Source organism: Salmo trutta, chromosome 21 (genome assembly GCF_901001165.1).
Source record: "Salmo trutta chromosome 21, fSalTru1.1, whole genome shotgun sequence".
In the NCBI taxonomy this organism is placed as follows: domain Eukaryota; kingdom Metazoa; phylum Chordata; class Actinopteri; order Salmoniformes; family Salmonidae; genus Salmo; species Salmo trutta.
The window spans coordinates 27,847,098-27,873,744 of NC_042977.1; the positions used below are offsets into that span (position 1 = coordinate 27,847,098).

A 26,647-nucleotide genomic window follows, 5' to 3' on the forward strand; every position below is an offset into this window, starting at 1 on the left:
GAAACATCTCAAGGATGATCAATGGAAACAGGATGCACCTTTGAGGCTCATAGCAAGGGATCTGAATACTTATTTGAATCAGGCTTTTTTTTTTTTTTTTTTAAAGTTTTGCTTTGTCATTCTGGGGTATTGTGTGTAGATTGAGGATTTTTTATTTATTTAATCAATTTGAGAATAAGGCTGTAACTTAACATGTACTGTATGATTCTGCGTTGTGCATCAAATGCAAAATGTGTCATACCGGCTGTATATCTGTGTGATGCATCAGCAATGGACTAATGAATCAAATACCAGAAGATGTGTGGTTTTCCTTTAAGCCATACCCCCCCCCCCAACACACACTATTCTGGCTTGATAGTGGTAATATTTATGTAGGGAATGGTTTCTTTGATAAGGTTTTTGTACGGACTTGTTTTGTTGTGTTTGTGGTCGTCAATCATATTCAATTGACCTAACACAGAATGTTCAAGAGTGCTACAGGGATTATAGAATAGAGTTGTAGACATATTGCACAACCTGCCCATTTTACCGTGGCTAGCCTGCATGGGTGGAACAACGGACTACAACACACGTCCCCTTAACAGAGACGTGTTGTCATCCCTTCCGATGTGATTGATGTCTCTGAGATGAGAACAAATGCCCTGTTGCTGGTGGCTGACTGTGTATTGTAATCGTTTGTGACTGATGTAACCTGTGGTCCGTGATGTGTTGATGTAGTCCCTTTGGGTACGTCCTGTTATGAGCATGAGCTGCTTCCTGTCCTAATGCACACTGCCGGGTTTCATCTTGTTCCTGTCATCCCTCCATTCCCGGCCACCTCCTCTCTTCCTCCACTCTCATGGACAGTGTCTTTCTTCTGTTTCCTTCCTTCATCTCTGTGAGCTACAAATCCCCTCTGTTGAATCTCCTGCCCCTCACAGTGCAGGTTTCTGTCGGTCTCTTCACTCCACCCTGTGATCTCCCTACAGCCTGTCCTCTCTGCCTACAGTCTGTCCTCTCTGCCTACAGTCTGTCCTCTCTCCCTACAGCCTGTCCTCTCTGCCTACAGTCTGTCCTCTCTGCCTACAGTCTGTCCTCTCTCCCTACAGTCTGTCCTCTCTCCCTACAGCCTGTCCTCTCTGCCTACAGTCTGTCCTCTCTCCCTACAGTCTGTCCTCTCTCCCTACAGTCTGTCCTCTCTCCCTACAGTCTGTCCTCTCTCCCTACAGTCTGTCCTCTCTCCCTACAGTCTGTCCTCTCTGCCTACAGTCTGTCCTCTCTGCCTACAGTCTGTCCTCTCTGCCTACAGTCTGTCCTCTCTCCCTACAGTCTGTCCTCTCTCCCTACAGTCTGTCCTCTCTCCCTACAGTCTGTCCTCTCTCCCTGACTTGATAATTGTGTTGTTCAGCAGATTATAAATGCTTTAAAGATGGTTTCTCATGCCTTCTCCTCTCCCAGATTCAGCATGCAGTGACTCCTCCAAATCAAAGGTAAGTGGCACCAAGTTTTCTGTCCATCTTTTACCTCCTATTTTCTTTTTTGCCATTTAGAAGATGTTCTTATCCAGATTGATTAGCAATTGACCATTCAGTTTCAGAGCAGAATTTGAATTTATTTAACCAGGTAGGCCAGTTGAGAACAAGCTCTCATTTACAACTGCGACCTGGCCAAGATCAAGCAAAGCAGTGTGACAAAAACAACAACACAGAGTTACACATAAACAAACATACAGTCAATAACACAATAGAAAGATCTATGTACAGTGTGTTCAAATGTAGAACAGTAGGGAGGTAAGGCAATAAATAGGCCATAGAGGTGAAATAATTACAATTTAGCATTAACACTGCAGTGATGGATGTGCAAGTCGAGATACTGGGGTGCAAAAGAGCAAGAGGATAAATAACAATATGGAGATGAGGTAGTTGGATGGGCTATTTACAGATTGGCAGTGTACAGGGACAGTGATCGGTAAGCTGCTCAGACAGCTGATGCTTAAAGTTAGAGGGAGATATAAGACTCCAGCTTCAGTGATTTTTGCAATTTGTTCCAGTCATTGGCAGCAGAGAACTGGAAGGAAAGGCGGCCAAAGGAAGTGTTGGCTTTGTGGATGACCAGTGAAATATACCTGCTGGAGAGCGTGCTACGGGTGGGTGTTGCTATGGTGACCAGTGAGCTGAGATAAGGCGGGGCTTTACTTAGCAAAGACTAATAGATGACCTGGAGCCAGTGGGTTTGGCGACGAATATGATGCGAGGCCCAGCCAACGAGAGCATACAGGTCGCAGTGGTGGGTAGTATATGGGGCTTTGGTGACAAAACGGATGGCACTGTGATAAACTACATCCAGTTTGCTGAGTAGAGTGTTGGAGGCTATTTTGTAAATTTTTACATTTACATTTACGTCATTTAGCAGACGCTCTTATCCAGAGCGACTTACAAATTGGTGCATTCACCATATGATATCCAGTGGAACAACCACTTTACAATAAATGACATCGCCGAAGTCAAGGATCGGTAGGATAGTCAGTTTTACGAGGGTATGTTTGGCAGCATGAGTGAAGGAGGCTTTGCTGCGAAATAGGAAGCCGATTCTAGATTTAATTTTGGATTGGAGATGCTTAATGTGAGTCTGGAATGAGAGTCTACAGTCTAGCCAGACACCTAGGTATTTGTAGTTGTCCACATATTCTAAGTCAGAACCGCCCAGAGTAGTGATGCTAGTCAGGCGGGCGGGTGCGGGCAACAATCGGTTGAAGAGCATGCATTTAGTTTAACTAGCATTTAAAAGCAGTTGGAGGCCACTGAAAGAGTGTAGGGATCCAGATTTTGCTGCTCTTTCAGAACATCAGCTGTCTGGATTTGGATGAAGGAGAAGCGCGGGGGGGGGGGTCTTGGGCAAATTGCTGCAGGGGGTGCTGAGCTGTTGGCTGGGGTAGGAGTAGCCAGGTGGAAAGCTTTGCCAGCCGTAGAAAAATGCTTATTGAAATGATCGATTATCATAGATTTATCGGTGGTGACAGTGTTTCCTAGTCTCAGTGCAGTGGGCAGCTGGGAGGAGGTGCTCTTATTCTCCATGGACTTTAGTGTCCCAAAACCTTTTGGAATTAGTGCTGCAGGATGAACATTTCTGTTTGAAAAAGCTAGCCTTTGCTTTTCTAACCGACTGTGTATATTGGTTCCTGACTTCCCTGAAAAGTTGCATATCGCGGGGGCTATTCGATGCTAATGCAGAACTCCACAAGATCTTTTTGTGCTGGTCAAGTCTGTGAACCAAGGACTATATCTGTTCTTAGTTCTGCATTTTTTGAACGGGGCATGGTTATTTAAGATGCGAGGAAAGCACTTTTAAAGAACGACCAGGCATCCTCAACTGACGGGATGAGGTCAATATCCTTCCACAATACCCGGGCCAGGTCAATTTAGAAAGGCCTGCTTGCTGAAGTGTTTTAGGGAGTGTTTGACAGTGACGAGGGGTGGTCCTTTGACCGCAGACCCATTACGCACGCAGGCAATGAGGCAGTGATCGCTGAGATCCTGGTTGAAGACAGCAGAGGTGTATTTAGAGGGCAAGTTGGTCAGGATGATATCTAAGAGGGAGCCCATGGTTACGTATTTAGGGTTGTACCTGTTAGGTTCCTTAATAATTTGTGTGAGATTGAGGGAATCTAGCTTAGATTGTAGGACGGCCGGGGTGTTAAGCATATCCCAGTTTAGGTCACCTAACAGTACGAACTCTAAAGATAGATAGGGGGCAGTCAATTCACATATGGTGTCCAGGGCACAGCTGGGGGCTGAAGGGGGTCTATAACAAGCGGCAACGGTGAGAGACTTGTTTCTGGAAAGGTGAATTTTTTAAAAGTAGACGTTAGTGATTGGTGTGTGTGACTGACGTCCTGGTGTTTTGTCCCAGCAGGGCTTGTGGGGCTCTGGGAAGGACCAGTGTAGCAGGGAGATGCTTCGCTCCTCCTTCTTTGTCAGCCGCAAGCGTAAGAAGCCCAAGGACAAGGCTCAGCCCAGCAGCTCTGACGACGACCTGGACGCTGTGTTTGCTAAGAAGGAGCAGCCAGAACAACAGAGCCTGAGCCACCAGGACCTCCACCCAGCCTGGTCCCCAGACAGCCAGACGGATGTGGAGAGGGAGGTCAGCGAGAGAGGGGAACAGCCAGGGGACAGGGTCCAAACCAACGGGAAAGAGTCCCGTTCAGACGGCCTCATGTCTCAGCCCTCTCCATCCCCCTCTCCCAAACACACCCCCTCCCTCAGCCTCCGTACCTCCTCCTCCACACGCTCCCCCCGCCTCGGCCACCGCAGGCAGGTGGTCCACCAGTCATCTCTGTCGGACCCACCCTCCAACTACGATGAGGTCTCAGACCTGGGCACCATGAACAGCACCAGCTCTCAGGCGTCTGTGACGGGACCCAGGGTAAGGCATGGCAGGACAGGTGCCCTGGGACCAGAAACTGGGGCCAGTGGCCTGGGGGCCGAGGTCAGCTCCATCACCTCAGACTACTCCACCACCTCCTCCATGACCTTCCTCACCGGGGCCGAGCTGAGCACGCTCAGTCCAGAGGTACACTCGGTGGCCGAGAGCAGGGGGGGAGATGACGCTGATGATGAGCGTAGTGAGCTGATTAGTGAGGGCCGGCCCATGGAGACGGACAGCGAGAGCGACCTATCGGTGTTTATTGGGAGCATGAAGGAGACCCGGCCGGGGAAAGATATCTGCCAATCAGACGTGCCGGATGCGCCCAGGCCCCTCCCCTCCCACAGACTCATCGAGTGTGATACTCTCTCCAGGAAGAAATCTGCAGCGCGTCAGAAGGCTGACAGCGATTCCTCGTTGGACGGAGGGCAGAGCGACAAGGATTCCAATAGGCTGTCTCGCGTTCTGGGGGTGGTTAAGGGGCGTTCCACCAGCAGCCTTAGCTCCTCCTCCCGCAGCGAGTCAGAGAAGGGGATTGAGCCTGCATGGCGTCTCAAGATCACCGACCGGCTGAAGTTCCGTCTGCGGACGTCCGTAGACGACATGTTCGGGGTGGGCACCCAGCAGAGCCGCTCTCCAGAGGGACGCAGGGACAAGAAGAAGAACATCAGACGCAGACACACCATGGGAGGCCAGAGGGACTTTGCTGAGCTGTCTGTGATGGGGGACTGGCAGGGGGGGATGGGTGGGGGCTCGCGGGCAGAGCTGTCGGCCGTGGACCGGCTGAAGCCCAAGTGTTCTTCCCAGGACTTCTCTATCCGGGAATGGATTGCCCGTGAGCGCCACCGCACCTCCAACCCCGAGGTAAGCCTGGACTTCTCTGAACACCAGGGGGCACTGCTCCTCCTACGCAACCCCGACCCCCAGAACCCCAACCACCAGGCCCAGGAGGCCCCGTCGTCGTCCCTCTGGGACCCCCTCTCACAACGCCCAACTCCAGCTGAGCTGCTGAACGGAGACGCAGGTCCCCATAGTAAAAGCCTGAATCTGTCGGCCACCGCACACCCACACAAACTCTCTGGTGCTCAGGTGGTCCAGTCTCGCTTCTACCAGTACCTGTGAGAGGTGGTGTCTGTCTGGCTAGGAGTGTGTCTGTCTGTCTTTCTGTCTGTGAGATGTGTATGTGTTTGAGAGTCTGTAAGTGGATGTGAGTGATGTTTGTAAATGGCCAGTGAGCATGTACAGGTACTGTGAAGTGACGTTAGTGTTTACTCAGTCTGTTTGGTGGTTTGTGTTTGTACGCTTAAAATAATAAGGGTTACTGCACAGGGGTGGTTTATCTGACTGACACAAGGCATGGAACAAAACATTCAATTCATGTTGATACATTTTCTCCTTTTTCATGACAAATGACAGACTTTGGGATGGGCGTTGGGGTAGAGAAATCCTCACTCCTAACAGAAATCCCTGTTATGCTGAAGATTGCAACTCGAGGGCCTCTTGCTCGTGGATGAACTGATGAGTCAGAAAGTTGATTGGTGTAAGGAAGTGTAAACATGGCTGGTGTTTCAAGTTAAAGATTGTGAAAAGGTTGGCTAAGTGAAAATACAGTAACTGACTTGGAGGTAGGCTACAGTAGTGAAAAAATAGATGTTTTTTTAAGTATTGCAGAGGAACTATTTTTGTTGTATGAGGGTCTCAGTTGGTTAAAAGTGAGTCCTACAGTAACCAAATTTTAAGAATGTATGACATGCTTGCTGTAATACTGACTAAAGCTTTAGTCGCTTGTTCACATTTTAAATTGTACAGATCTCCCTTCCTCTCTCTCTACTTGAAGTGTTTTTATTTTCGGGATAGCTTGTTTTGGACTGCCATATGTGCTCTGTGACCGCCGTCGAGTGACCTCTTTCAAGGTGCATTGTGACAAGACACTGGACTAACGACGTCATGAAAATACAAAAAAACTGTTTTTATTCCACCCTTTTAAGAAAAAAGCAGTGAACAACTACTTCCCTCTAATTCAATATGCTGTGTACTTGTGGTTTCATGCTTTGGTCAATTAAGGGCATCAGATGGGGTGGGTTCAAGAGGGAGAAGAATATGAATAATCAAATCAGAAATCATGTTTCTTTCGCAATAGGAAGTGCCTCATAATGAAATGTAAAGGGTGCCAAATTGTCTTTGCTGAGATACATAAAGATTTTACTGTGAATGACATTATCGTGGACACACTGTCATTCTACAGGTTCTATCTTAAACAGAGGAACGTCGAGCTTCCATTCCCTAGGCATTCCACTTTGGTCTTCACCTTTTTTATATTTTTGTTTTTCATTTCCTTTTTTTGCATTAACAGAACTTGAATTTAAAATATTTCTGTATAAAATAAGTACCATGTGTATATAAATGCCATGTTTTAGCTGCCTTTTTGTTTCATTTCCATCAAATGTCCAGATTTTTTTTTCCAAGTAAAAAGTACAGTATTGAGATGTTGCTGATGGTAGGGTGGGTGTTAGATTACAGACTGGTGATAGTCCAGTGGTTCTCTGGGGAGCGATGAGAGATTCCTCCCTGCATGTGAAAAGGCTTCATTGAGCTGCTGGACCATTTGTATCATTATGGCATGTTCTCTCTTTGAGTGGAGGGGCATGGGCTCCTAAACACTGGAAATAAATCTTATCAATGGCTAAAAGGATATGGCTGGTGTTTTTAGAATCTACTGCACTACCTTCCCTGGTTAGTTCCTACTAAATAGTATTATTCTATAACTATCATGCCCTAATGTCTACCTCAACTCCTACCACACACAGGCAACATCAGTTATGGTAAACTTCCTTGTTTAGCTGTGCAGTGTCACACTAACACTAAAGGACAGTGTCCAATGAAAACAAAGCCACCAAGAACAAAATGTACTCAAGTAAATTTGAAAATGCTTTATGTACAAGTCACACACACAGTTCTAGTTAGACTTTTCAACACAGCTGACAACTTTCACTGACTACTAACAGAAGTGAGGTCATGGGGACAGACGGTCAAGCCACTGAACACTTCATTTAAATGAGCTGACATAGAACCAAACATTAACTCACCAAAAAAAACATTCTAAAACGTACACTGAATATGCCTCATGAACCTTTTGAGATAATTACAACAGCCAGAACTCAGGTTTGTGTCTATTATACAAGAATAATAGTACACTTTTATAATGGGAGTTAAATCGCATTACATTTTCAACCATATGGACTGGTCTGAGCAATGATTCAACTCAAGTAAATTATGTCCAATGTACAAATCTTTCTTAAATGAAATGTTACAAAAGTGTTAGTCCTTGACGTGAATATGTTTACCCCCAGTAGTAAGGCACAGTGACTAAGCGCTCGATTCAATCAGTAGCACTGAAGAACCTGCACTACAGCGCGATAGGAATTTTAAAGCAATGTTCCCACATTGAGAAGTTACCTTTACATTTCAATTGCACTATAGCACATATCTTCAGCGCTACGGATTGAATTGTACCCTTCCATAACACTTAGAGCGCCACTCCAAATGATAGGAGTGAAAAAATGTATTACTTTAACTTTGGGATCATAACATTGTACCCTCACGGACCGATGTGACCACCATACATTAACTCAAAGCCACATTACTTACTGAAAGACATATTGAACATTACAAACAGCAATTAAAATAAATTGTTCTGTGTGCTGCTGTTTTAACATCAGAATCACGGACATAAACTCTCTGGTGGATGGTGAAGTCAACAACAGGTAACTCTTCCATGTTTACTGCAATGAAAATGACCCTTGATGTTCGTAGCCCACTATAGATTTACTTGTGTGTGTGGTGGGAGAGGAAATGCATCCCTCAATGGATGCCGGTTGGAGTGGTGGTTCACTACTTTAGCTGTCCACAAGGGGGGTTACTAGAGGGTTCTTCAGTGACCAGATTATTTGGTCCCCAAAAAATTACTTGTTCACTGCTAAGATTATTATTTTTTTTTTTACCAAAGTCAACAACATCCATGATGGAGATGTCTTGCTGGCCAGTCCAGTTGTCAGCCAACCAAAAGTGATGAAGAATAAAGATGAAGAGCGAGGTGTGAGATCCTTGGTACATGCAGGTACTGCGCTCTAAAGAGGAGCCCAAATTATACAGAGGCTGGAGTAGGTTGGCCTGGTCCTAGATCTGGCTTGCCAATGCCAACTATAAATAAGCATTGTCACAGCTGACCATCAGAGTTGGCAAGACGGCACAAACAGATCTGGGCCACGCTATGGGTGGGGGTAATGAGTTGAGAAGGATTTGTTGCATATTGTGCTGTGGTAGCTGAGTGTTAACCACGTGTCAGCTGGTTTAAACATCTCCCTCATCCTCCTTGTCCTTCTTGTCCTCGCTTGGTAAGTCCGGCAGTCGGAAACACTCCTCAAAGAAGTTAACCAGTGATTGGCTCAGGTGTTGCCGTGTGCCATCGCTATGCAGGAAGTGTCCCTCATCTGGGTAGATCTACAGTACAGAGATATTACAAAATAAAAGACGTAGGTAGGTAGGTAACAATATTTGACACACTGCTCATAACGCCTTCATAACAATGTCCTAAACATGTTGTCAAGCTAAAGTGTCAAGATGTTAAGCTTACCTGTAGAGAGTAATTTGCCTTCTCATTGATTAAATGGTTGATGAATTTTGCAGAGTGCTGGAAATGGACTTTCTCTTTAGGGAAGGAGAGAGGGTAACATGACATGAAAGAGGCGTATATTCAGTCACAGTACTTCAACATTCAGCCTCAAAGTTAATAAGACTGCTTTGGCACTAAGCCAATGCCCAAATAGGAGTTGGCAAGACAGCACAAACCAATAGATCTAGGAAAGGCTAACTTATTGATAGTAATGACTGTACCATCAGCAGTTGGATGGATGATCATGTACTTCCTGTCCATTAGGTGAGCTGCCCGGTGTGCTAAACTTGCCACCTGAAGGAATGAGGACAGCGAACAGCAGCATGAAATACTAATTATTCCACATCTTGTCTGACTAGCGGATAAAGTGTACGAAGTGATGAATCTTTACCGAGTATACTCGAGAGTCTGTCTTTGGTGATCCAAGGTATCTCTCTGAAAATGCTGAAGCTGGTATATAAAGAAGGAACACATAATAGCATGTTATAAGGCACTGTTCAAACTATAATACATTGTTTGTAGTGAGAAATTATTCATGCAGCAAGAAATTATGTTGCAAAAGCAAATCATTACGTTATACCATATAACTTGAAATCTGTGATGGGCGAGACGGCTGCTCCACATTTAAGCAGGGAGTCTTCAGAACTTAAAAGCAGGGTGGCTAAATATCCTCCATAAACCTATATAGACAGATAAGGTACAGTTAGTGAGGGACACTTAATAGTATCGTATTTCTTGAACAAACAGTATAGAAATACATTGTTGACATATCAAGCCTTCACATACACCACTCCAAAGACAAACTGCATACAAATTCTAACTTTCTATAGACAAATGAGGACTGAGTGCCAAACTGAAACCTGATTGAAATATTTATGTTGTTGCTGGGCCGTAGTGTGTAGTTGCTCTCTAGTTATGAATCCCAAATGGTACCCTATTCCTTTTATAGTGCAACATAGAGCGGAAGCTCACCCCATCATATCTAAACTCAGCAAACAAAGAAACGTCCTCTCACTGTAAACTGCGTTGATTTTCAGCAAACTTAACGTGTAAATATTTGTATGAACATAAGATTCAACAAAAGAGACATACATTGAACAAGATCCACAGACATGTGACTAACAGAAATGGAAAAATGTGTCCCTGAACAAAGGGGGGGCCAAAAAATCTAAAGTAACAGTCAGTATCTGGTGTGGCCACCAGCTGCATTAAATACCGCAGTGCATCTCCTCCTCATGGACTGCACGAGATTTGCCAGTTCTTGCTGTTCTTCCACCAAGGTACCTGCAAGTTCCCGGATATTTCTGGGGGGGATTGGCCCTAGCCCTCACCATCCGATCCAACAGGTCCCAGACGTGCTCAATGGGATTGAGATCCGGGCTCTTCGCTTGCCATGGCAGAACACTGACATTTCTGTCTTGCAGGAAATCATGCACAGAACGAGCAGTATGGCTGGTGGCATTGTCATGAGCCTGCAGGAAGTGTACCACATGAGGGAGGAGGATGTCTTCCCTGTAACGCACAGTGTTGAGATTGCCAGCAATGACAACAAACTCAGTCCAATGATGCTGTGACACACCGCCCCAGACCATGACGGACCCTCCACCTCCAAATCGATCCCGCTCCAGAGTACAGGCCTCAGTGTAATGCTCATTCCTTCGACGATAAACGCGTATCCGACCATCACCCCTGGTGAGACAAAACCGCGACTCGTCAGGGAAGAGCACTTTTTGCCAGTCCTGTCTGGTCCAGCGACGGTGGGTTTGTGCCCATAGGCGACGTTGTTGACGGTGATGTCTGGTGGGGACCTGCCTTACAACAGGCCTACAAGCCCTCAGTCCAGCCTCTCTCAGCCTATTGCAGTCAGTCTGAGCACTGATGGAGGGATTGTGTGTTCCTGGTGTAACTCGGGCAGCTGTTGTTGCAATCCTGTACCTGTCCCGCAGGTGTGATGTTCGGATGTACCGATCCTGTGCAGGTGTTGTTACACGGGGTCTGCCACTGCGAGGACGATCAGCTGTCTGTCTCCCTGTAGCACTGTCTTAGGCGTCTCACAGTACGGACATTGCAATTTATTGCTCTGGCCACATCTGCAGTCCTCATGCCTCCTTGCAGCATGCCTAAGGCACGTTCACGCAGATGAGCAGGGACCCTGGGCATCTTTCTTTTGGTGTTTTTCAGAGTCAGAAGAAAGGCCTCTTTAGTGTCCTAAGTTTTCATAAATGTGAACTTAATTGCCTACCGTCTGTAAGCGGTTAGTGTCTTAACCTGTCTGGGCTAGGGGGCAGTATTTTCATATCCGGATAAAAAAACATACCCGATTTAAACTGGTTACTACTCTTGCCCAGAAACGAGAATATGCATATTATTAGTAGATTTGGGTAGAAAACACTCTAAAGTTTATAAAAATGTTTGAATGGTGTCTGTGAGTATAACAGAACTCATATGGCAGGCAAAAACCTGAGAAGATTCCATGCAGGAAGTGGCCTGTCTGACAATTTGTAGTCCTTCTGTTGCATCACTATCGAAATTACATCATCTGAGCTGTTACGTGACACTTTCTAAGGCTTCCATTGGCTCTCTAAAGCCTTCAGAAAGCGGATTGACGCGTCTCCTGTCTCTGGGCAGATAACAGGAGCAGAATTTGTCAGTGGTCTGCCTGGGGACAGAGAGACTGGAGATGCGCGTGCACGAGACCTCGCCATTTTTTTCTTTCCCTCTTTGAATGAATACAATGTTGTCCGGTTGGAATATTATCGCTATTTTACGAGAAAAATAGCATAAAAATTGATTTTAAACAGCGTTTGACATGCTTCTAAGTACGGTAATGGAATATTTTGAAATTCTTTGTCACGAAATGCGCTCGCGCGTTACCCTTTGGATAGTGACCTGAACGCACGAACAAAACGGAGGTATTTGGATATAACTATGGATTATTTGGAACCAAAACAACATTTGTTGTTGAAGTAGAAGTCCTGGGAGTGCATTCTGACGAAGAACAGCAAAGGTAATCCAATTTTTCTAATAGTAATTCTGAGTTTAGGTTGCCCCGACGTTAGCGGGTGTCTGAATAGCTAGCCTGTGATGGCTGAGCTATGTACTCAGAATATTGCAAAATGTGCTTTCGCTGAAAAGCTCTTTTAAAATCTGACATAGCGGTTGCATAAAGGAGTTCTGTATCTATAATTCTTAAAATAATTGTTATGTATTTTGTCAACGTTTATGATGAGTAACTTAGTAAATTCACCGGAAGTTTTCGGTGGGTATGCTAGTTCTGAACATCACATGCTAATGTAAAAAGCAGTTTTTTTATATAAATATGAACTTGATTGAACAAAACATACATGTATTGTATAACATAATGTCCTAGGAGTGTCATCTGATGAAGATCATCAAAGGTTAGTGCTGCATTTAGCTGTGGTTTGGGTTTTTGTGACATATATGCTTGCTTTGAAAATGGCTGTGTGATTCTTTTTGCCTGGGTACTCTCCTGACATAATCTAATGTTTTGCTTTCGCTGTAAAGCCTTTTTGAAATCGGACAATGTGGTTGGATTAACGAGAGTCGTATCTTTCAAATGGTGTAAAATAGTCATATGTTTGAGAAATTGAAGTTATAGCATTTTTTAGGTATTTGTATTTCGCGCCACGCGATTCCACTGGCTGTTGAATAGAGTGGGACGCTAACGTTCCACCTAGCCCAGAGAGGTTATCGACCGTTCCACAGATGCATGTTCATTAATTGTTTATGGTTCATTGAACAAGCATGGAAAACAGTGTTTAAACCTTTACAATGAAGATCTGTGAAGTTATTTGGATTTTTACGAATTATCTTTGAAAGACAGGGTCCTGAAAAAGGGACGTTTCTTTTTTTGCTGAGTTTGGATATGTGGGAGTGAGCTTCTGCTCTATGTTCCAGACAGAATAAAACCATCGCCCACTCTTTCTTCAGCTCAGATACAGTACTTGAGTTGACAAGAAGAGGAGTAAAGGGAACAGATTTTTATTTTTATTTTTACATGGTTTGAATAAGTAGCTAGCTTCTTTTCTTCAAGCATTGATTCTCCTTACCTTTCCATATACTCCAATTCGACTTTTGTCAATGTACATTTCTTTCGATATCAGTCTAGAATAAAGAAGAATAAACAATCAATGCTTTGTTGGTATTCGATTTCCAACAACCCAGTAAAGTACTATAATGAAAAATTGTATCATAGTTTTTCCCACTGTAATTAAACTGTACCTCCATATAGCAACTGTAAGATGTGGTAACATGGTGTTAGCATATAAAGAGGGAGCAATCATTTGAATTCTCAAAGAAGATTATACTGTTTCCAGGTGTGTGTCTCTCCCTCCTTCTCACCTGAGGGCCTCCATCTGGTCCCTCTCCTCGATCACGCCCAGTTTCCTCCTGATGCGGTGGAGGAGGTTGGTGCCCTGGAACCCGGACCCGTGGCCGTCAAAGCGGATCACAATGGTGCTATAACTGCTCACCAGCACCGTGGCCCAGTCCACACGGAACTGCTCTGTCACCATCTGTCCGCCAGGCGTTCCGTCCCTGGGGGAAACCGAGGACAGGTGGAACCAATGATCCATTATAGCTCTCTGTTATGGTCCAATGTCATGAGTCCAATGTCAAAACAGAATATGCTATAATTCTAATATAATCTCTACTGGGGTTTGTATGATATTTTTATCTAGAATAACATTAACTGTATTGTGTGTGTGCGGGGGTAGTTGTTGCCATACTTACACTAGTAGCAGGAGGGGGTAGTGAGCTGTGTCTATGAAACCAGCTGGCTTCAGTATCTGCATCGTCAGAGCTGCAAGAAACAAGACTAAATGAAATGTTCTTCTTAAATTATCATATCAAATCTCATAACTAATACCATTGTTAGAGTGCAGCCCAGTAGTGCATATCAGCATTTATGAAGACATTATACAAAGGGTGGGTCTAATCCTGAATGATGTGTCATGACTGTCCAAATAGGTCAGATCAGCTTGGCAATGGAGGACCCTGTTGTAAATTAGAGGAGATCCAGGGTCTCCCTCTCCAAATTCACAAAGGAACGTCTCCAGTGACGTTTTCCCGCCGAAACTCGAAAACATTCTAAAGCGAATACTGGAACAATATTTCTAACATAGAATGTGGTGAATGGTCAGAGGGGATCTAAAGAATAATAATGTCATATGGGTTGTTATTTTGTGATGTCATTAAAAATGTTAAAAAGGAAATACTGTAACTTGAAGATTATATATACACTACATGTACAGTCTCCATCCTTAACGTTGTGTATGAAATATGAAAAATTATGAAATTATTTTAGTTAAGATAAGAATGTGATTTTAAGAGCCATAAGAGATCATTTGTCTCCTATAAACTTTGCACAATAAGTAGCCACTCCCCGAGTGAGGTCAGAGAGCGTGTCAGCCTGACGGAACCGCCCCTTTCGACCAGAGTGCATAAAGGATTGGTAAAGAAATTTGAACTCTGAATATCAACACAAGGTAGAGGTGAGAAGCTCACCTCCCGGACAATTATTGGTACGGCTGATTAGCTGTCCTAAGTAAAGTATCTAGAAAAGAGAATTTAAGTGGGACCATTCTACTAATCTTCTCAAATCACTGTAGTATGCTACTCTCATCCCCAATGGGAACCATCGGCACAGCTGGTTAGCCTATCTTCAAAGAGGCAATTTCAGGAGCGAATGAAAGGTTTGTGTGATTGCTGTGAGAGTACAGTGGCAAGAAATTGTGAACCCTTTGGAATTACCTGCCACAGCATCTAAAATTGGGTTTAGTTCAGGACTCTGACTGGGCCACTCCAGAAGGCGTATTTTCTTCCATTCTTTTGTTGATTTACTTCTGTGTTTTGGGTTGCTGTCCTGTTGCATCACTCAACTTCTGTTGAGCTTCAATTGGCAGACAGAGAGTCTTACATTCTCCTGCAAAATGTCTTGATAAACTTGGGAATTAATTTTTCCGTCGATGATAGCAAGCTTTCCAGGCCCTGAGGCAACAAAGCAGCCCCAAATCAGGATGCTTCCTCCACCATACTTTACAGTTGGGATGAGGTTTTGATGTTGATGTGCCTTTTTTCTCCACACAAAGTGTTGTGTGTTCCTTCCAAACAACTCAACTTTAGTTGAATCTGTCCACAGAATATTTTGCCAGTAGCTCTGTGGAACATCCAGGTGCTCTTTCGCGAACTTCAGACGTGCAGCAATGTTTTTTTGGGACAGTAGTGGCTTCCTCCATGGTGTCCTCCCATGAACACCATTCTTGTTTAGTGTTTTAAGTATCGTAGACTCATCAACAGAGATGTTAGCATGTTCCAGAGATTTCTGTAAGTCTTTAGCTGACACTCTAGGATTCTTCTTAACCTCATTAAGCATCCTGCGCTGTGCTCTTGCAGTCATCTTTGTAGAACCGCCACTCCTAGGGAGAGTAGCAACAGTGCTGATCTTTCTCCATTTTATAGACAATTTGTCTTACCGTGGACTGATGAACATCACGGCTTTTAGAGATACTTTTGTAACCCTTTCCAGCTTTATGCAAGTCAACATTTCTTCTGAGATCTCTTTTGTTCGAGGCATGATTCACATCAGGCAATGCTTCTTGTGAATAGAAAATTCAAATTTTGTGAGTGTTTTTTATAAAGCAGGGCAGCTTTAACCAACATCTCAAATCTCGTCTCATTGATTGGACACCAGGTTAGGTAACTCCTGACTCCAATTAGCTTTTGGAAAAGTCATTAGCCTAGGGGTTCACATACTTTTCCAACCTACACTGTGAATGTTTCAATATAGACAAGAAAAATACAATCATTTGTGTGTTATTTGTTGAAGCACACTGTGTTTGTCTATTGTTGTGACTTAGATGATGATCAGATCAAATTTGATGACCAATTTATGCAGAAATCAAGGTAATTCCAAAGGGTTCACATACTTTTTCTCCCCACTTTCGTGGTATCCAATTGGTAGTTACAGTCTTACCTCATCGCCGCAACTCCCGTACGGACTCGGGAGAGGCGAAGGTCGAGAGCTGTGCGTTCTCCAAAACACAACCCAACCAAGCCACACTGCTTCTTGACACAATGCCCACTTAACCCGGAAGCCAGCCACACCAATGTGTCGGAGGAAACACCGTATACCTGGCGACCATGTCAGCGTGCACTACGCCAGGCCCGCCACAGGAGTCGCTAGTGCACGGTGGGACAAGGACATCCCAGCCGGTCAAACCCTCCCCTAACCCAGACGACGCTGGGCCAATTGTGCACTGCCCCATGGGTCTCCCAGTCGCGAACCCAGAATCTCTAGCGACACAGCTAGCACTGCAGTGCCTTAGACCACTGCGCCACTCGGGAGGCCATATGATGACATATATAATGTCATCATAAAGAATGCAGCTGAAAAGGGCATTGTCTAGCTTCCTATGCATAGGTGCACCATGGAGGGATACCTACTGTAATCGTCTATGGTGATGGTCTCGTACTCCACTTTGGGCATCTGCATGTTGTGGTACGTGTTATTCACTCCCTCGTTAGTCTCCAGGTCCAGGACCTCTGCAGTGACATGGAAGAAATAGTCTCATTGTTCACTTACAGTATAGTCTGAGTGGCAGCTTCATGAAGCATCGAACACATTTCCCATTACATTTTTTGTGATGTGATTATAAAGACACTACACTGAATAAAATGCCCCTCAGCTTCAGTGCCCTTTATGGTACAGGCCAGGGTCAGGCTTCATAGCACTCACTCTGTCTGTCTTTTGTGCTGTAGATGGCAACACTGGGTACATCAGGGCCTGGATGGGGATACATGGGGGGGGGGCAGAGAAAGAGAGAGAGAGGGAGAGGTGGAGGTTATTATAGGAAGAAACACTTGAAGGTTCATATAAATGGCCTCAAATGGAGAAGCAAACAAAATACACATTTCACTGTATTTAAAAACCAGAGAAAAAAATGCCTCTCACTCTCTTTCCATCTTTAGTAATGCAAGTCTAGAAATAACCCCTCTCAGCCAGCCATGTGTCATTACTGAGAAGCCACTGTCTGTCTGTAGCACCTTGGGGAGCAGCTGAATGAATACCAGGCTGTTATTATTACTCAGAACAGACCAGGGCAGCTCTCCACTCACAAGATCGAATTAATGAAAAGGCCGTTGCCCTTTTTCCTCTCCAGAGCGGACCCTCTAAACAAATCAGCTGCCATGGCAACTGCACCGGTAGGAGAGAACGATGACTATCGTTCTCAGAGAGAATGAGAACACAGACATAAAAAAGGCCATGCAGCACTGAGCCCGTCCTCATCTGTCCCTCCCTGGGCCCTGCTCTCATTTCAGACAGAACCTGTCTGACACACAGGAAGCAAACTACTGTAGTTTGATACAGCAGGAACACTGTAGGATGCAGGCTGGCAGTTCACATTTTGTGGCTGGCAGTTCACATTGAGCTACATCTGATTGGCAAGTAGAAACAGTGGTTAGTGGTGTACCGCATTCAGATTCAATACAACCTTTTGCCACAGCATTGAACACTAATTCAATTTAATATTTTGACTCAGATTTTTTATTTTTTATTTTATATTTGACACTAAACACCCCACTAAAACCTCAGCAGCATAGCGAAAGACTTCAATTTATTTATGTATCACAAAAATCTACTGATTCAGGAAAGTGCAACATATGCTGCTTAGTGTTCAGGATTCAAGGTCAGGAGCACTCACCTTTACAGTTGAGCAGGAAGTACTGCATGTTGTGGCTGAAGGAGCCGTCCACATAGCCACACTTGAACTCACATGACAGACAGCGGCGGTTGAACGGGCCTTTAGTGTCCGCACTGATATAGGATAGATACAGTTAACCACGCCATTAGCATTATCTGGAGTATTTCTCCTGTCTTATCCGGTGTTCTGTGAGAATATCAGTATTCTCTCTCTCTCTCTCTCTCTGAGTCCTGGGACCATGCCTCAGGACTACCTGGCCTGATGACTTCTTGCTGTCCTCAGTCCACCTGCTGCTGCTCCAGTTTCAACTATTCTGCCGCGGCTATGGAACCCTGACCTGTTCACCGGACGCGCTACCTTGTCCCGGACCTGCTGTTTTTGACTCGCTCTCTCTACCGCACCTGCTGCCTCTAACTCTGAATGATCGGCTATGAAAAGCCAACTGACATTTACTCCTGAGGTGCTGACCTGTTGCACCCTCTACAACCACTGTGATTATTATTATTTGACCCCGCTGGTCATCTATGAACATCTTGGCCATGTACTGTTATAATCTCCACCAGCACAGCCAGAAGAGGACTGGACACCCCTCAGAGCCTGGTTTCTTCCTAGGTTCCTGCCTTTCTAGGGAGTTTTTCCTAGCCACCGTGCTTCTACATCTGCATTGCTTGCTGTTTGGGGTTTTATGTTGGGTTTCAGTATAGCACTTTGTGACATCGGCTGATGTAAAAAGGGCTTTATAAATACATTTCATTGATTGATTGATTATACCCTATTAGATAAAAACAATTACAGAGTGATCTCTCACAAAATAAACCCTCTAACTATACCTGTAGAGGTGTCGTCGTTTTGGATCATCCTCTGTGCTCAAAAAGTATCTGTAAAACATTGTGATGAAGATCAGTTTGGAGTTCAATGACTATTACCTGAACAAGAGAAGGTAAGTCAAGTTTCCATGGTAACATTTGATCAACTATAAGTGATAAGAAATGATATGTATTTAGGAATCATAATGGTACTATTTGGTCACGTTACTGTAATGTATGGGTGGAGAGACTTACATGAGCTGCTTGTCTTGGCTGTAGGCCAGTATCTGAGTAACATCCCAGTCTCCTGATGTCAGTGACTGCAGAGTGTCTGTGCTGGTGTTGGGCTGGAATGGAACAATACATGTCAACATGACAACTACAGGTTAAAGAACAGTTGGCTACAGTTGGCTCTGGCAAACAAACAGCAGAGACCTGAGGACACCATCCAACCTGGAACTGAAACAGACCAGATACAACTTAAATTATCACTGAGGTGTCGAAGCCTTTGAGCCCAACAAATGGCAGGAATCTCACAGGCTACCCCACCCAAATCCAGAGCCCTTTGAAGCTCTCTCCCGCTGTTCAGAGACCATCCACTGGCATTTTCCACAAGAAATCTGCCTCCAGAAATAAAAGCTTCTCCCAAGTGGGTGTGACACCTACTCCTGTTGCCCGCTGCTGGGATTCCACCTGGCGATCTGTTCACCGTCTGCCCTGTCTTGTCTCTCCCTGTCTAGTACAGGTATCCCTACCACACTCCCCCCTCTCTCCCGAGCTTTCGTTCACCTCCAGCACACAGGCACTGTTGGGGCGAGTGACTCTGAACTTACAATGGCTAGCCCCAAATCATTATATATTTTTTCTTGTGCATTTTTCTATTTGCCTCACGACTCCTGTATGCTTTGTTGACACTGAGCTTTCTTGTTTACCCAACCGTGGGACATACTATGTTTGTTCCCACACTCGGGACTCTGACTCTCTATTGGTTACACAGACTTTTGGCCTCATTATAACCACCTCTCGCTGGCTTTGTGTTCATGTTACCTGATGAAATTGCTGTACAATATGATCTTGTTGCCATCTAATGCACATTAAAATCTTATAAATCAACACTGCAGAGCTCTCCCTGTCCTCTGCCTGTCCTCTGCCGTGCCTTGATTGTATTACTGTTGATGATATCGGGAAATGTGCATGTGCACCCTGGTCCATATACTGTTGCTAGCTCCAATTCTGACTTGTGCTCTGATATCTGCTTCACTGATTGCTGCTCTCGTAAAAGCCTGGGTTTTCTGCACGTTAACACTAGAAGCTTATTACCTAAAATGGATCAATTGAAAGTGTGGGTTCACAGCTCCAATCCAGATGTGTTGGTCATTACTGAGACGTGGTTAAGGAAGACTGTTTTGAATACTGACGTTAACCCTTCTGGTTATAACCTTTTTCGGCAAGACAGATCTTCCAAAGGATCACCTTCAGGATCACCTTCAGCACCTTCAGTGCTCGGTTGTCTCCACCAAGTCTGTCCCCAAACAATTTGATTTGCTGGTTTTAAGCAATAAACAATTTGATTTGCTGGTTTTAAGCAATAAACAATTTGATTTGCTGGTTTGTTGGGGCTAGGGGGCAGTATTTTCACGGCCGGATAAAAAACGTACCCGATTTAAACTGGTTACTGCTCTTGCCCAGAAACGAGAATATGCATATTATTATTAGATTTGGATAGAAAACACTCTAAAGTTTCTAAAACTGTTTGAATGGTATCTGTGAGTATAACAGAACTCATATGGCAGTCAAAACCCTGAGACAAATCCTAACAGGAAGTGGAAATCTGATGTGTGGAATCACTTTCAAGCCTTTGCCTATGAAACACACAGTGAGTTAGGATTCATTTAGCACTTCCTAAGGCTTCCACTAGATGTCAACAGTCTTTACAAAGTGGTTTGAGTCTTCTCCTGTAAAAACTGACCGAACGAGAGGTCTGGAAAGTTTGTCATAGGGGGAGGGCCATTACTACAATGATGCACGTGCATGTGGGTACTCTTTCGTTCCGAAACATTTTGTAAGACAATGCAATCGTCCGCCTTGAATATTATTGAAGTTCTGATTGAAAAAGGCCCTAAAGATTTATGCTATACAACGTTTGACATGTTTGAACGAACGTAAATAAAAAAAAAATTGTACTTTTAGTGGCGACATGTTCCGCGCGCTTCGTACATTTTGCGTAGCCTTCGGAACCCGCTAACAAGAAGGAGCTATTTGGACATAAATTATGAACTTCTTCGAACAAAACAACATTTGTTGTGGACCTGGGATTCCTGGAAGTGCCTTCTGATGAAGATAATCAAAGGTAAGGGAATATTTACAATAGTATATTTGATTTTAGATGACTCCAAGATGGCGCTAGTCTGTATCGCCTAGCCTATTTTTCTGAGCATAGTACCTCGTTTATTGCAAAGTGTGATTTCCAAGTAAAGTTATTTTGAAATCTGGCAATGCGGTTGCATTCACGAGATGTTAATCTATAATTCTTTGAATGACAATATTATATTTTACCAATGTTTTCGAATAGTAATTTTGGAAATTGTAGCGCTGCTCACAGGCAGTTTTGGAGGCTAAATATTTTCTGTCTTTCCATTGAAAATAGCTGTGCGTAATGTTTTGTCAATGTACTGTCCTAACATAATCTAACTTTATGCTTTCGCCGTAAAGCCTTTTTGAAATCGGACAACGTGGTTAGATTAAGGAGATGTTTATCTTTCAAAGGGTGTAAAATAGTTGATTGTTTGAGAAATTTAAGTTATTAGATTTTTGCTGTTTTGAATTTCACGCCATGTATCTTGTCAAGCAATCCCGTTATCGGGATCCGAACGAGAAGGGGTGGCCCCAACAGGTTTTAAGCAATAAACTTTCAACTGTTGCTGGGTTTTATTGGTCTCCATCAGCACCGGCCTGTACCCTACCTACCCTAAGCTCTCTCCTGGCCCCTTACACTATGTCTGAATTTGTCCTGCTAGGTGACCTAAACTGGGACATGCTTAAATCACCTGACCAAGTCCTAAAGCAATGGGACTCCCTAAATCTTTCTCAGATTATTACAAATCCCACAAGGTATGACTCCAAACACCCAGAAAAGGCTACTCTCCTTGATGTTATCCTCACAAATAATCCCGATAGGTATCAGTCTGGTGTTTTCTGTAATGACCTTAGTGATCACTGTTTCACAGCCTGTGTTCGTAATGGCTGCTCAGTGAAACGAACTGTCCTGATTTGTCATTGACGCTTGGCAAAAAACTTTAATGAGCAAGCCTTCCTTCATGACTTGGCCTCTGTAAATTGGTACAGAATCAACTTGATCCCCTCGGTCGAAGACGCTTGGACCTTCTTTTTTATATTTTCAGTGATATGGTTAACAAACACGACCCCATAAAGAAAATGAGAATTAAAAACAGGTTCAGCCCCTGGTTCAACCGTGATCTTGCAGACTTACTCCACCTCAAGAATTGCATTTGGCGAAAGGCTCGGCACACGCATACTCAGGCTGACTGGCTCTCGTTCAGGAAAATTTGAAATAAGTGTACTCAGGCTATCCGGAAGGCCAAAGTTAGTTAATTTAAGGAGCAGTTCTCTCTCTGTGGGTCTAACCCCAAGAAGTTCTGAAAAATGGTTAAAGATCTGAAGAATAAACCCTCCTCCTCACAGCTGACCTTGTCCCTTCAAGTTGATGTGGTCGTTACTGACAAGAAGCACATGGCTGGGCACTTTAGTCACCTTTTCATTAAGTCAATATTCCTATTTGACTCAGCCATGCCTCCTTGCCCGTCCAACATTTCCTCATCTCCCACCCCTTCCAATGCGATTAGCCCCGATGCCCCTCCCTCTTTAGACCCTTTCCTTTTTAAGGTTGTTGCCCCTATCATCACCAAGCCAATCTCTGACCATTTTAACCTGCCTCTTCTCTCTGGGAAAGTTCCCATTGCTTGGAAGGCAGCCACGGTTCGTCCTTTATTTAAACGGGGAGATCAAGCTGATCCTAACAGTTATAGGCCTATTTCTATTTTGCCCTGTTTATCAAAAGTGTTGGAAAGAATTGGCACTAATCAACTGACTGGCTTTCTTGATGTCAATAGTATTCTCTCAGGTATGCAATCTGGTTTCCGCTCAGGTTATGGATGTGTCACTGCGACCTTAAAGGTCCTCAGTGATGTCACCAATGCCCTTGAATCTAAGCAATGTTGTGTTGCTATTTTTATAGACTTGGCCAAAGCTTTTGATACGGTAGACCATTCCATTCTTGTGGGCCGGCTAAGGAGTATTGGTGTTTCTGAGGGGTCTTTGGCCTTCTAGAGACGTCTGTGTTCTTTTGCCCACCTTAATATTTTATTTTTATTTGCCAGTCTGAGATACAGCTTTTTCTTTGCAACTCTGCTTAGAAGGCCAGCATCCCGGAGTCGCAACTTCACTGTTGGCGTTGAGACTGGTGTTTTGCGGGTACTATTTAACCTCTACGGGCCACGGTGGCAGTATTGAGAATTTTGAAAAAAATACGTGCCCATTTTTAACTGCCTCCTACACCAACTCAGAAGCTAGGATATGCATATTATTAACACATTCGGATAGAAAACACTCTGAATTTTCTAAAACAGTTTGAATGGTGTCTGTAAGTATAACAAAACTCATATTGCAGGCAAAAACCTGAGAAAAATAGATTAAAAAAAATGAGAATTTTGTGGCTGTACTATTTAGTGTCATTGTTTATTAGATACCATAGTGAGAAAGGATTCAGTTCGCAACTCCTACGGATTCCACTAGATGTCAGCGATCTTTATAAAGTTGTTTGAAGCTTCCATGATTAACAGGGAGCAAATAAGAATGCATTGAAGTTGACGTCCGTGGGATGTCGTCACTTCCATTATGGCCTGCACCTGCGCAATCATGAGACACGGGACATTTTTCAAAAACGTTTTTCTAGACACTTGTGAGGTCGAGTTGAAACATTACTGATGTTTCACGTTAAAAATGGCTCTAAAGATTGATGCTAAACAACGTTTGACATGTTTGAACAAACATAAATAGATTATTTTTGTAACTTTTTTAACTTTTTGCCGTGACTTCACACACCCCCCCGCGCTACTTTTTAGTAGCCACCGAAGCGCTAACAACATGGAACAATGTGGAGTTCTTTGAACATCAATTATGAACTTTGTCAAAAGAAACCACATTTGTTGTGGACCTGGAATTCCTGGAACTGCCAATGGATGAAGATAATCAAAGGTAATGGATTATAAACAATAGTATTATTGATATTACATGGTTACAAGATGATGCTAAGCTAATTAGGCTAGCTTATTGTTCTTAGCACAGCACCTGGTTTATTGCAACTTGTGATTTCCCAGTAAAGTTATTTTGAAATCTGGCAAGACAGTATCATTTACGAAATGTTAAACTATAATTATTTGAATGACAATATTATAATTTACCAATGTTTTCGAATAGTAATTTTGAAAATTGTAACGTTGTTCACCGGAAGCATTTCAGAGAAGAAAAAAATCAGAATTTCACAGCTACTGTAAAATGCGGTTTTTGGATATAAATATGAACTTGATGGAACAAAAAATGCATGTATTGTATAACATAATGTCCTAGGAGTGTCATCTGATGGAGATTGTCAAAGGTTGGTGCATAATTTTAGCTGGTTTCTGCTTTTGGTGACGCCTGACCTTGAATTGAAAATGGATGTTTGTACTTTTGTGGCTATGTACTGTCCTAACATAATCTAACTTTATGCTTTTGCCGTAAAGCCTCTTTGAAAATCGGACAATGTGGTTAGATTAAGGAGATGTTTATCTTTTAAATGGTGTAAAATAGTTGATTGTTTGAGAAATTGAAATTATTAGATTTTTGATGTTTTGAATTTCCAGCCTTGCTAGCAATCCCGTCTCAGGGTTCATTGCTAACCCGTGGCCTCATTAATGAAGCTGTCAGTTGAGGACTTGTGAGGCCTCTGTTTCTCAAACTAGACACTCTAATGTACTTGTCCTCTTGCAAAGTTTCTATTCTGGTTAGAGCCAGTTTGCGCTGTACTCTGAAGGGAGTAGTACCCAGCGTTGTATGAGATCTTCAGTTTCTTGGCAATGTCTCACATGGAATAGCCTTCATTTCTCAGAACAAGAATAGACTGAAGAAGAAAGGTCTTTGTTTCTAGCCATTTTGAGCCTGTAATCGAACACGCAAATGCTGATGTTCCAGATACTCAACTAGTCTAAAGAAGACCAGGTTTATTGCATCTTTAATCAGAACAACAGTTTTCAGCTGTGCTAACATAATTGCAATTAGCCTTTTAAAATTATAAACTTGGATTAGCTAACACAATGTGCCATTGGAACACAGGAGTGATGGTTGCTGATAATGGGCCTCTGTATGCCTATGTACATATTCCATAAAAAATCTGCCGTTTCCAGCTACAATAGTCATTTACAACATTACCAATGTCTACACTGTATTTCTGATCAATTTTATATTATTTTAATGGACAATTTTTTTTCTATTCTTTCAAAAACAAGGACATTTCTAAGTGACCCCAAAAGTTGAATGGTAGTGGAAGGAGGACAGTGTTGTTCTACCTGGGAGGTTGACATGGAGATATGGAAGAACTTGCCCCTCCCACCCTGAGGTATAGCTCTGGTAAAGAAGAACTTGTATCCATCATGGGAGAAGAGTGGTGCTTCGTTCTACAGTAGGGAGAGAAAGGAGGAGTGAGTCTGAGTACATGAGACAGATAAATCGGTAAAATGCACTTCTGTCCCTCCTACCGCCTCCCCTTCTTCTGTAAGTTTTGACTGTAATGTATGGGTTGTTTTTTTATGTGTGTGGTGAGTGATAAATGTTATAAAATGCTTTTACTGTTCATATCACTTACCTGTTTGTGTAGCCAGCTATCACTTTCATCCTCATGTTTCTAGAAAAGTATGAGATAGCAAGTAAGGGCTAGGGCCAGTGTAAGAGGGCGGCGGTGTGTGCATGCGTGCGTGCGTGCGTGCGTGCGTGCGTGCGTGTGTTTCACCTTAGTGCAGACTCCTGTAGTGGCCTCACACAGTGTCAGTATGGAGTTGTTCTGGGCTCTGTTCAGCCAGTTGACTGCCAGCTTGGTGGTGGTGGCCCACATAACCATTGTGATATAATATTCCATTCTACAAAAAGAACACAATGGAATGAGTTACAAGTTTAGATCAATTCATTTCCGATTGTTTCAGAATTGCCATGGCTAATGCAGTATACATTATGATGCAAGGTTATTCCATGATGAATATTTCTCTAAAAGTTTGCATCCCTGTGGCAGGGTTCCCCAACTGGTGACCCATAGTACAAATTTGTCCAGCAGGTGGTTTTATATGCCCCCCCCGACAAGTTATTTATTTATTTACATACATACATACATGCATACATGCATACATGCATACATACATACATACATACATACATACATACATACATACATACACAGTACCAGTCAAAAGTTTGGACACACCTACTCATTCAAGGGTTTTTCTTTATTTTACTATTTTCTACATTGTGGAATAATAGTGAAGACATCAAAACTATAAAATAACACATATGGAATCATGTAGTAGCCAAAAAAGTGTTAAACAAATAAAAATATATTTTATATTTTTCAAAGTAGCCACCCTTTGACTTGTTGACAGCTTTGCACACTATCTGCATTCTCTCAATCAGCTTTGTGAGGAATGCTTTTCCAACAGTCTTGAAGGAGTTCCCATATTTGCTGAGCACACTGCTTTTCCTTCACTCTGCAGTCCAACTCATTCCAAACCATCTCAATTGGGTTGAGGTTGGGTGATTGTGGAGGCTAGGTCATCTATTTTATTTTTTATTTTATTTATTTATTTAACTAGGCATGTCAGTTAAGAACAAATTCTTATTTACAATGACAGCCTAGGAACAGTGGGTTAACTGCCTTGTTCAGGGGCAGAACGACAGATTTTTACCTTGTCAGCTCGGGGATTCGATCAACCAATCTTTTGGTT

General features: G+C 43.4%; 2 protein-coding genes across 6 annotated transcripts in view; one reads left to right on the plus strand and one right to left on the minus strand.

Annotated features, from left to right (window-relative positions):
* The window catches only part of LOC115157099 (rho GTPase-activating protein 21), a 66,909-nt gene extending 59,819 nt beyond the window's left edge, over positions 1-7,090 (plus strand). For 2 of the 3 annotated variants that reach the window (XM_029705028.1, XM_029705030.1), the window contains 2 exons: positions 1,438-1,469; positions 3,889-7,090. In XM_029705028.1, the coding sequence (XP_029560888.1) occupies positions 1,438-1,469; positions 3,889-5,523 (1,667 nt within the window). In that variant the 3' untranslated portion in view covers positions 5,524-7,090. The remainder of the gene's footprint in view (positions 1-1,437; positions 1,470-3,888) is intronic. The other variant, XM_029705029.1, reaches the window with a different exon arrangement.
* Positions 7,091-7,316: 226 nt separating this feature from the next.
* The window catches only part of LOC115157100 (dipeptidyl aminopeptidase-like protein 6), a 130,438-nt gene continuing 111,107 nt past the window's right edge, over positions 7,317-26,647 (minus strand). For 2 of the 3 annotated variants that reach the window (XM_029705031.1, XM_029705032.1), the window contains exons 11-26: positions 25,666-25,792; positions 25,522-25,560; positions 25,226-25,333; positions 18,858-18,949; positions 18,627-18,674; positions 17,797-17,909; positions 16,830-16,877; positions 16,538-16,636; positions 13,826-13,895; positions 13,436-13,630; positions 13,144-13,198; positions 9,654-9,753; positions 9,465-9,523; positions 9,295-9,367; positions 9,035-9,108; positions 7,317-8,901 (exon numbers count right to left, since the gene is read on the minus strand). In XM_029705031.1, coding sequence (XP_029560891.1) covers positions 8,752-8,901; positions 9,035-9,108; positions 9,295-9,367; positions 9,465-9,523; positions 9,654-9,753; positions 13,144-13,198; positions 13,436-13,630; positions 13,826-13,895; positions 16,538-16,636; positions 16,830-16,877; positions 17,797-17,909; positions 18,627-18,674; positions 18,858-18,949; positions 25,226-25,333; positions 25,522-25,560; positions 25,666-25,792 — 1,450 coding nt within the window. In that variant the 3' untranslated portion in view covers positions 7,317-8,751. The remainder of the gene's footprint in view (positions 8,902-9,034; positions 9,109-9,294; positions 9,368-9,464; positions 9,524-9,653; positions 9,754-13,143; positions 13,199-13,435; positions 13,631-13,825; positions 13,896-16,537; positions 16,637-16,829; positions 16,878-17,796; positions 17,910-18,626; positions 18,675-18,857; positions 18,950-25,225; positions 25,334-25,521; positions 25,561-25,665; positions 25,793-26,647) is intronic. The other variant, XM_029705033.1, reaches the window with a different exon arrangement.